This window comes from Diadema setosum, chromosome 13 (assembly GCF_964275005.1).
Source record: "Diadema setosum chromosome 13, eeDiaSeto1, whole genome shotgun sequence".
Lineage (NCBI taxonomy): Eukaryota > Metazoa > Echinodermata > Echinoidea > Diadematoida > Diadematidae > Diadema > Diadema setosum.
The window spans coordinates 7,150,350-7,162,361 of NC_092697.1; the positions used below are offsets into that span (position 1 = coordinate 7,150,350).

The following is a 12,012-nucleotide window of genomic DNA, read 5'->3' on the forward strand; positions in this document are numbered from 1 at the left end:
ACCAAATGAGATAGCACGACTCCTCTGGACAAACTCATCTTTACCACCGAGAGAACTTTCAGTTGGCAGGGACGGAACCAGGAATTCCGTAAAGGGAAAGCTCGCCCCCCCCCCCCCCCATTTTTTTTTCTGTTTATTTCTTTTGTTTAAAAAAAAAAGAAATTGTATTAAGATTCCGCTTAAAATATTAAAGTCTCAAAAGAACGTAAGTTGAAAACTAATCCCAAGGAAACATTGATAAACAGTAGAGATGGAGCCCTAGTACCAAATGATATGCCTGACTAAAGTAAACTTTCTATTTTTACATACGAGAACGCTGACTGCGAGAAAAGTCAGAAAGGAGGAAACGTGTACCAGTTCCCATCGCTTTAAAGAAAGCAGTATTGTGCTCTCGGTTACATTTGCTGCTGCAAATGGCAGAATTAAGGCTCTACAAAATGGATGTACTTTGACCCCCATTTGGTGACCTCGATTTAACTCTTTAGTTTGGTGCTCTCTGCGGGACTGTCTCAAACTCGGCAATACGAAAATAAGAAGAAAAACAAAGTAAATAAGAATAGCAATAATCGAGGAGAAAATGTGTGTATTCATAAATTATAAATGACTGCATTTATTTTACTTCTCCTTACGTTATTGATACGCGGTAAATCAAAACGAAGAATTTTATTTTTCTATGAGGATATCAGGTTCAGTGCATGTATGCCCATTTATCATCGATACGAAAATAAGAGAATGACGTTTCGCTCGGAAAGTTATGCCTCGGTCCTGTTTAATGAAGAGTCATAATTGATTTCTATCATGAGTTTATAGCAGCCTGTGTGGTAAGGAAATTTATATATCTTTTGACAAAAGGTTAAGGGGCCCCCGTTATACACAATTATCTACATCTGGCTCCCGCACTGCGTAAACCAGTCACTTGCAGTGTATTTCCGCAAATGTCTACTTTCACCCCAAAGTAGAAAGAAAGGGTTTTTTATTTGTAAGTTTGTGCTAGAGTCACGAGGACATTTGACGCTATTATTTGCGGTAAGCATGCATGGAGAGGCTCGACTGCACATACACATAGCAGAGCATCCCTTCAGTCCAATCCAATGGTTCTTTGTTAGTGTTCTCTGGTGTGATGCTAACAAGCTCTCAAACTAGTCTTCTCAGGAAGTCGGACCAATACAAGCGAGTGAATCTGAGTTTTCGCGAAGGATGGTGAAAAATGCGACATATATAATGATTGACCTTTCACTTTGTGCATTTGTTTTGTTTTGTTTATGATTTTTATGAAACGCCTTGCTTTCCAAACCTGCAGAAACTTTCCTTGAGGAATCATTATATCATTTTATAGACCACGAGGGTAGTCTGGACACAAAAACATTAAAAGATTAGGTCTGTCAGGTTGTAGTCACAGCCACCTGTTCGAAACGGAGGACATAATGACATTGAACATTATCTCCAGGCTTATTACGAATGACTACAGTGCAAAGTTCGTGCATACCTTGTGAATGATCGTCGGTTACACTTGTCATGCGCATGCGCAATAGATTTAGCGGCTGCTCCAGTACAATCATGCGAATCCACTTTCCGGCGGTCTTTATTGACAGACTACTTGGAGCAGAGGTCTAGACACACTTGTGGCCTCGTACGTTCGTACCGTACCCTACTAACACGTCAAGTGATAGTACTGTTCCGAATTTCCAGGCGGTACGTGACGAACGTGCTTCGTTCCTAACCCAATTCTAGGCGGCTCAGCTGGACTTGGCTTGGCGACTATCGAGTTCAGTGCTCGTCGTGAAGCCTCGCCAGCGATGTCGGCGGATTCGAAAGGGACGTTTCGGCCCGGTGAGCTCCGTGGTGTGCACGAAGACCGCATCGTCCGTGACCGGAAGCCTGACGGCGGCTGGGGTTGGGCTGTCACCTTCGGTGTCTTCATCGTCTACGTGATCACCACGGGCTCCAGCTGGGCGTTTGGCGTGCTCTACATTGCCTTCCTCGATGCTTTCGGGGAGAGTAAGGCTATTACAGGTGAACTATAGAAACTTATCTTGAAAACATTTGCGAAATGTCATTTACTCCTTGTGTAGACACACCCATATCAAAGTTGACTCCAAAAAGAGAATCGCAACAGCAGTAAACTTTTTTGTAAAATTAATTTAGACCACACTGATTTACGAACAAGTGCGCGAATGTTCAGAACAGCTTATTCATCAGCACGCTTTTCCATTGCTTTCTGTTTCAAGTTTTACTGTCACTGCTAACAATGGTCAGTTTGTGGGCTATTTTGCCCCCGGAGTCTCCGGACCTACTGACAAGATACACCATCCAACCGTAACCTCCTCATTGCATTTCAATACCTGGAATTCAGTTGGTATGCATTTAGTTATTGCCTCTGGCAAGGTTTCTTACAGACCTTTTAAGTTCAGTATTCGTGTACTAAAATTCATCATGTTTCTTCTTAACTTTTTTTTTTTTACTTGGCTTTCTTACAGGCAGTAATGCACTTCGTAATTTAGCATTTATCAGTTGTTTCATTAAATTCAAAATTTATTTTTAAGTAAGGTTTCAGATTTTGCTCTATTTTCAACCCTCTGTACAAAACTTAAACTTTGCACAGGAGTCAATTGGTGTGTATGAGAGTGTGTGGTTAACACCCAAACAATGGTCTAGAACAATGGCCAGGATTGAAATGTTATATTACATATCAATGAGAAATTCCACTGTAACAGCTAGTCTTTATTCATCCTGAAATGAAGTGTATGCAAGCATATGAAAACATGTGCTTACTTTTTTCATGTGCATGCATTTTACCCTTTACCATGAATTCAGACTTGCAGTGCCCAGGGCAATCCATCATGAACTATTAATAAAGCATTCATGTGCCTTGGTGCAAGAGACTAGAACTTAGAAGCCTAGTCAGCTGCAGAGATCTGAAAAGATTCGTAGGCATTCATACAAATTGCATGTCGATTGTTCAGGGCCATTGTAAATACACACTCACATACACATCATTGGTTCCTGTGTTAAGTTCAATTTTGTACAGAGGGTTCAAATTTGACCAAAATATGGAACCTAACTTTAAGATTAATCATGGATTTAATGAATCTGATTCATGCTTTCCTATTAAAATGACCTCCAACTAAATTGTACACTATTCAGCTATTACTCATATCAATGACACAGTGTCATCTGATATATAGTTTTAGAACTATTAAGGATCAAAAGTGGGTAATGTTTTTGTAACACCTAGTATGTGCAATATTTTGTGGGGAAAAAAGAGCATGCGTGGAATTTAGCGCCAGATCTATTGTCGGGATTAAAGATTGGTCTTTGGCCAATATCGTTATCAGTGGTCGACACTTTCATTACTGTAATCGCATTATCCAACTTTTTTTTTTCTTCTCATCATGAAGTTATAAATCAAGAATAATCTGTAGTGCAATCATTTCGCTGTGACTGTAGATCTGTCACATTGGTTCTCTGTATAAATACAGTAAAAGTAAGGCAGCTCTAATCTGCCATGTCTGACAGTTCTCGGACCAAATATAACGACAAGTGTCCAATGTTCATGGGAAACGTTGAGCATGATGAAAGTGCCTGACAGGTTGTGTGCGAGAAACGCCCTTGTAATTAGCTGGCGATTAATACAGGGGGGTTCTTTACAGAGATCATAGTCTGAAAACTCGGGCTCATTGTTACAGTTAGCTGTACCCTGAGTGGCTAATGTTTACACAAACTGAAGATGTAGGGCACGATATCCCAATTACGCTGTACCTAAATCATGCGAAACGTCCGATTAGGACATGAATAAAGGTGAAGAGTATATGGCCGGGACGAAATGCACTATATAATCGCAATTACAAAGGTACAATAAAATAGCATTTGTTGCTATCATACGGTGATATTTCCAATGAAAGCCAGGTGGAGGACATCAGTTGTCAAGGCTGTGATGATTGCTGCGCTTCAGCTGATTTTGTTTTGTTTTAAGATCATTAAGATTTATTTCAAAATAATCATGATTTTAAAGATGACCGCTATTACTCATGGAATCCATGAAATCATTTCAATAAATATTGTACATTCTAGTTTTTAATACATTTGACAAGGATTTATGAAACATGTTGCAGATTTAAATCCCTCCCAAGAACACTGGACGGCGCCAGTGCATACAGCGCATCATAAAGGGACATCGTTTTTCTTTTAATTGCTCGTATTTGGTATTGCTGAACCAATTGCCACTGTTTCATATGTTCTTTTGTTTCATCTTCAAAAGGCATCATCATATGATAACTAGACTGAGATGAGAAAACTTGCCAAAGTAGGCGGAGGAATTACATCTAATCTTTCAATAACTGGAAAAGATTTGTTTTTCAATTATTGTTATGCTGTTTAACCTTTTAAAATGCCACTGCCATGAGATTGATTATGGACGTCAGATGGGTTACAGCTCGTTATTCCGAAGGTTCGTTATTCCGAAGGCTCTTCAGTCCGAAGATTCGTTATTCCGAAGGTTCGTTATTCCGAATTTCATTTTCGGATTAACAAATCTTCGGAATAACGAACCTTCGGAATAACGCCACAAATGTTCGGATTAACGAACCCTTTTTCATTTTCGGATTAACGAACCTCCAGGTATAGGGAATTTGTGTGTTTCGGATTTACGAAACTTCGGAATAACGAACAGCACCCGTCAGATGATATGTTAGAGAGTTGTGACCATATTCCATCGTTTAAATTCCCATCGCGCAATTCCTATTGCTGGTACCTGGATAGCGTGATAATCCGATAATAAAATTGCGATAGAATGACTTAAGCATTGCTACCATGCATGCATACCATATATATTTTGGAAATGTTATTCCCATGGTAAGTATAAATATGTCTTCATATTCCTGTAAAATAAAAATATGTCTAGAATTCAGCACATGAAAGTCCTCTTTATACATACCATATAGTGTGACTGTAGACCTACTTGACTCCCTGTTTTTATCTTATTTACACCACTGCTGACACAGAACTGATGATTCAGAAGCCAAGGCATGCTGACCAAACGAATGCCGTTTACTACCAGGCAGCCTCGGCTGCTTGTACACTGTTGTGTGCTTGTATGGAAAAATTAGAACGACGAGAAAGATGAAACATTTCAGTGGGTTACCGATATGTATGCTATTCTGTGCCTGTTTGCGAGGTTGTTGAGTTTCCCTGAGCAAAATCCCGAAGTTTCAAAATGTACCGCTTCTTTTCTTACAAACCTAGAAATGTGATATCTAGAGTTTATACGTACTGTACTATCCACCTCCATATTATGTTGTAAAGCCTCTTTTTTTCTTCTTTTTTTCTGTCTCGACAAAAAATAATATAGATATACACAGCAACGAGAAAAAGAACAGAAAAGTAAAGGGTCAATCTGGTGTCCCACCGTATTTTGTGTTATTTCTTACGTTCCTAAAGTTGGCACAACCAAGAGAAAGTGATTCACGAATTTTGTGCTTTCCTGGACAAGTGAACGTTACTTCTACTCACTATAGCATTCCCTTCCGAACACTTACAATTACACTTTGTGCTGTTTTCAAAAACAGTGCTCTACAAAATCGGCCTTCGCTATTGTCTGCTTCGGTATTTTGACTAGCATGGCATGCAGAGACTTGATTCAGAAACCCAGTGAAAATGTTGTGCATTTCATGGAATCATTGATGCATACATGGCAACAAAAGCTTGTCGTAGACTCACTGATATTTTACAATAGTAAAGGCATGCATGCCAGCTGGATTCCAGCTGCTGAAATGACTTGTAACGGAACAGGTGGACTGTATAATAATGTCGTTCCTGGGAGAAAAAAAAAAGTTCACGCATATTAATACATATCACGCACACATGTATGTATACCTTCATAAGAATCATAACAATCGTGTTTATGATAAATAACGCTGCCGGAGTCTCTATGGTCCGAATTCAAGAAGGTGGTCAAACCATGGAGCTGTTAGTAGCTCCATGGTCAAGCCATGGTCAAACCATGGACACCTTCGTGAATTCGGGCGAATGTGTACTTCACAAACGGTAATGCGTGCACGCCAGCTGGATGCCAGCTGATGAAATGCACATTATACAGGTGGCCTGCATAACTCGTTGTTTCTAGGAGAAAGCAGTTCATACATATATTTGCATGAGTAAGAATGCCTGTTGCGTTCGATCCGCTGACAGCATTTTGTATCACGTATAACATGTATAAACATTCTGGGACGAAGAGTTCAATGGCGCTTTATAGGCAACTTGCTTGATAGGTGAAATTGGCATTAATGCTTCTACCGTAGACAAGTCATTTTGTCAGAATCGCAATAATTATTAGTGATAATAAACACACAAATCATAGAATGGATGTTTGATTAGCTCTGATTTGAGGTGGAATATAGAGGTTTCAGTTTGACTCAAAAGTATTCAACATAATCGGAATATCGTCCTCCTTAGAAAACTAGGTAGTAATTGCTAGATTTGAATTATTTTCCCCAAGTCGAGTTAAATCATCCAGCCTTGAATGTTTTATCGCAGTGATCTGATGACGAGTTATGATTTCGTTCGATATTGCGGTTACAGTCATACTCTAGTGAATGCATTTCAGGAAAATTACAGAATCATATCTGGATAGGATAATCACATCATCACGTGACAATTCTTGGGTTTCAAATGATGAAATATCCTCGGTGGGAACAGGTGAATCGGATCAATAGATTCATAGATTCATGTTGTCCTATTGAAATATGCAGAGTCCTCACGTTTTATCACCCCTGGGACCAGCTGAATCATTTTGTTATGATATACTGAAGTATTGTTACAGGCCTGTACGGATTCTTAAAACAAACAAACAAACAAACAAACAAAAACATGCACAGGAAATTCCAACTTTGAGGTGAATACTTTGCATTTGCATTTGAATATGCCCTGCACATGAATGCTAATGTGTATAATGTATGTATGTATGTATGTATTACTTGTCATGTCCATAATGAGTGGTGTGAGAATGTAGATAGATAGATAGATAGATAGATAGATAGGTAGGTAGATAGATAGGTGATAGATAGATAGATAGAATGATAGATATATAGGTGATAGATAGATAGAATGATAGATATATAGGTGATAGATAGATAGATAGATAGATAGATAGATAGATAGATAGATAGATAGAGGGGGAGGGAGAGAGAGAGAATCCCAAGAATTAGTAGATTGGCCTATCGGGCTTATATCGTTGTGAAGCCAACATACAGACATACAGTAATAACGGACTAAGAATGCATTTTCATTGAAGTGCTGTGTGACAATAAATGCGTGAGACCATCACATGCCGGTATATGATATTGCAGGCAAGTATCGCTTTCGTTTGATGATCACTTATAAATTGACGGGTAGCTTATGAGTTTCAAATGGATTGCCTTGTTGACCTAAAGGAGGCGGGTTCTATTTCAGGGAAATTCGAAAAAAAAATACGAAGAACGTTTTGATCAGTTTTTGTTGTTATAGTTTTAGAAATATCTGAGTATATCATGATGGCCCAATCAGAAAGATTTTGGATACATTGGGGGAAAGTCCCCCACCCCCCCCCCTATAAAGCTCGAATTGATTGAAGACGTTCGATGTATAAAATTAATTATGACGTATAATATCGCAAAAGATATACATCGCTTACTTTGTCATATTAATATGGCATGTTTGCTGAAAGGTAAAGATTCAAGTGATCATGATCTCCATTTGCTTCAACTTAATTTCCACTTCCCTAGTAGCTGTTTCTTTCCTGTTCCTAATCACTCGGGGTCCTGTATACGAGAACCCGACATAATCATGTACGCAATGTCTCTGATTATAGAATCTCGTAGGAGTGGGTTACAGCTGTTTTCCCGTCCCATGTTAGATTAGCTTTTGAAGAGGTGAAGAGGTGAAGAAACATTTTTTTTCATTCCTACTGTCATTATAGTGTCAATTATCGTTTGACCACAAAAATGATGTTAGATTTTTGTGTGGTGTTTGCTTGGTTTTGTTTTGTTTTGATTGTTTGTTTACTTGGTTTATGTGGTTGGTTGGTTGGTTGGTTGGTTGGTTTGCCATGATCACACATACTTTAGCAGAAATTAGGAAACCCTTTAAGAGGTTTACCATCTGATTCAAGACGATATTATTTTCCTGGTTTTCTCTGGTTTTGTGATAGTAGTCTTTCCATGGTACGTCTGACAGAAAAGCCCCTCTCTCCCATAATTTCGCTCCTTAAAGGACAACTTCACCTTCATTAACATAAGGATTGAGAGAATGTAGCAATATTAGTAGAACACATCATTGAAATTTTGGGGGAAATCGGACAATCCATTCAAAACTTATGAATTTTTGAAGTTTTTGTGCAGTCACTGCTGGATGAGAAGACTACTGCAGTGTATGATGTCACATGCGTGCAACAATATAAGGAAAATATAAAGAGAATTTCACAAAATTTCATCTTTTGAAAAAAAAAGTACACATTCCCTTGACTTGTTACTGACATAAGTTTATGTTATGGGTAATATTATTCCCATTGCCTTTAGAAAGAGGCAAGTCAAGTGCTCTTTTATTATGCGAAAAAAGTGAAAATATGTTGAATTTTCTATACACTTTCTTTATACTGTTGTACTCATTATGAGCCTTAGTAGTCTCCTCATCCAGCGGTTCCAACTCAAAAATTTTAAAAATTCATAACTTTTGTATTGATTGTCCAATTTTCCTCAAACTTTCACTGATGTGTTCTACTAATATTGTTGCATTCTCTCAATCCCTATGTTTATGAAGGCGAACTTGTCCTTTAATAGCATCACCGTACTAAATAGCGTTGCAAAACAGGGGGTATTTCATAAAGCTGTTCTTAAAGTTACGAACGACTTAAGAACGACTGGAACACGTTCTGATGTGCTATACTTATCAGAATTTCAATAATTCAGCACAAGAACTGATCACCAGTCGTTCTTAAATCGTTCATAACATTAAGAACATCTTTATGAAACACCACCAAGGTTTGTTAGGCTTTAAAGCGTCAAAGCAAGGGGATTGGAGTGGTATTAGGGGAGATGATAACAAATATATTTCATGCGGGTGGTATGGGATAACAGAAATTATATGCTCACAAAAATTACAGGTGGACTAACCACGCATGGTCGATAATCATTTGAGGTCAAATTTGAGATCAACTTATGTTGTTATTGACACAAACCTCCATCAACGCCATGGTCAGTGGTCAAACACAAAGGGCTGTGCTATAAAACAAACAAAAAGATGGTTGGTCAAATTATGGTCTTCCGTTAAATAAGGGTGTTTTCATTACCCCCATATGACCCATGCTCAATCACCCGATCTATTTCCAAGACATGATCTGTGGTTAACTCATGGTCATGATTGCATAACTATACAATGTGGCATTGATGGTCATCCGTCGTCTGTTCTTCAACAATCAATCAAAACGGCAGAGCTATGGCACTGTATGGTGATCTTTATTGCTTGCCAAAGGGTAGGCCTACGGTAATAGTTAATTCTTCTCTGACGGCAAGAGAAAAAAAAAAATAAAACAATATCCCGAAGCACATCTCTATAATTAAAAGGTAGTATGTTTTAATGTTCTCTCACGAACAACAATTCTATGAACAATCGGTGGTTATAATCTTGCAAATCTGTCACTCAGTTTCATACTTGCCAAACTAGTCACATAAGTAGATGAACTCGAACGCAAATTATGAAAGTTACCCTCAGAGGGAAGTGGCTACAGTGATCAGGAGTTGAGAGTAAACATATTGATGTCATTAATAGAATCATGAGGAAACCTGCAAATAATCAAACAGCTAGTCGCGATTGTATATGCATGGGGGGGGGGGGGAGGGGGTATGTTGTGATAGAAGATGAATAACTCATAAGATTCACTAGTAATGTCCTCAATCATTAACGCGCAATATTGATAGGCATTTATGTCCAGTGATACGACACGAAATTCCATTCCGTCATTGTAATCAAACAACCAACAGTTTTATTTTGTTTCTTTTTTTCAACTGCCATCACGGCAATAACACGCAACAATCAGTCACAAAGCTGCCGTAAGTTCATTGCCGGATGCAGCTGTTAGTGCATCTTTTATCCCTTTTTATGCAGTCTAGTTTTATTCTTTATTCATATACAAAAAGAGCTTTGATTATCAGATAATATTAGGGTATCGATGTTAGACAATTATGTTAGGTGATGATATAACGCTGTGGCCAAAAGCCATTGTCAAAATTTCTCCTGACATGGGAAACATTTCCCCATGGGAAACATTACAACGACAGGACGTGCTCTATTCAATACCGATGTGGAAACTGCCTACTTCCGATATCAATGCCTTGTTCTTTTCATTGCTTTGTTCTTATCATCACTGTATAAGGAGGTCTCGAACGGGAATAGGTCCGATGCTCCTTAGAATTTTATCTCATTATCATTAAGTCACAACCTCTTATAATGGAAATTATGTAAGTCATGCAACACTGGAATGTGCTGATTTTTAAAAAGAAGGAATAACAGAAGCCAGTTAACTTTTCAAATCATAAACTCTGGCAAACAAATTTAACGTTTAAGGTGTAAAAGATATTTGAAAGACATTTTCAGAACATTTCCAGGCATCCAATGGGTGTCATCCAAGTGTTGAAATATGACGTTCTTATGGCAAAATACAACATGCAAACAAACACGTTCTGCTTGTACGGCAAGCCATAAGAAAGTCATCACCCTTTGTTGTCGTTCGTCGGCTCACGTATAGACTAGGTCTTATTGCTCTTTCCACATGGACACTGCAAACGTATGAAATCGTAAGTGGCTTGATCTTTGCTGGCGAAGTGTGTTCATATCAAATAATGTAGACCTAGTGGAATGTATAATGTTATTCATCAGAAACACCACAATGTTTTGTGGCTACTGTCTCGTCGTGATTACCCTTTAATACACAATCATGAACATGTCGCGGTCTTTTGTTTTCATAAAGCTCTACATTTCGCAACTTTTTCTGGCTTTGTATATACGCCTGCTTTGAGAGGAAGTTACTGGCATAGGTTCATTCTGCTGATTACCTCCATACCCAAAAAGTTAGACATTCGTTTTTATATAGACGTGTCCCACTGCTGGTCGAAGGCAACCCCAGGTTCTGTCCACTGCAATATATCTGACCCAGAAGATTGCATTTTTTTTTTAGTCTAACTCTGTAATTCAGAGGTTGTTGAAGCCTTATAATATTTAAGTTCTATATACATGTTTTTTTTCACACACACACACACACGCCCGCACACACACACACACACACACACACAAATGTTGCACTTCACAACACAGATTTTGTTGAAGGCTTGCCCTACCTAGTAACAGAATTCTTGCCTTAGATGGAACTTAATGGAAGGGAGCAGGCGAATGAAATGCTTCGTTACTGTGTTATACGCTGTCGGAAAAGAAAAATCGATGAATTTTAATACATTACAGCAACAGTCTATTGGGTTAAATGCGTCAGCTTATTTGCACCTTTCAGTGTTTGCCACCAAACAGCTGAGTAGTGACATGGATATACGTGATAAACACTTTTCTTTTGGTCATGTTGTGCATTAGGTTCAAAGAGTATCACAGCGTTGCAGGTAAAATCTTGTTAAAAGTAATTGAGAAATCAAAATATTTGTAGCAATGGTGATATAAATGCGGCATGAATATCACATTTCGAACAACATCTGGAAGCAGAGACGAGAACCTAGATATGCAGGTATTATTTCATTACAGTACAATATATTAACGAATCAAGAAGATGATTCGTCAAAGTAACTTCAAAGTATTTTGTATACGAAACATTATAATTAAGAGATGAATAAAAAAAATAGTTATTGATGGATTGATTGATACACATGTAGGTAGGTAAAGATAGATAGATAGATAGATAGATAGATAGATAGGTAGATGGATAGATAGGTAGATAGATAGATAAATAGATAGATTGATTGAAATAGATGAGAGAGAGAGAGA

The 12,012-nt window shown here is 38.2% G+C and overlaps 1 protein-coding gene across 1 annotated transcript in view; it reads left to right on the plus strand.

Moving 5' to 3' along the window:
• Positions 1-1,700: 1,700 nt before the first annotated feature.
• Positions 1,701-12,012, plus strand: part of LOC140237134 (monocarboxylate transporter 13-like) — a 35,715-nt gene continuing 25,403 nt past the window's right edge. Inside the window, exon 1 of the mRNA XM_072317076.1 lies at positions 1,701-2,013. Coding sequence (XP_072173177.1) covers positions 1,797-2,013 — 217 coding nt within the window. The 5' untranslated portion in view covers positions 1,701-1,796. The remainder of the gene's footprint in view (positions 2,014-12,012) is intronic.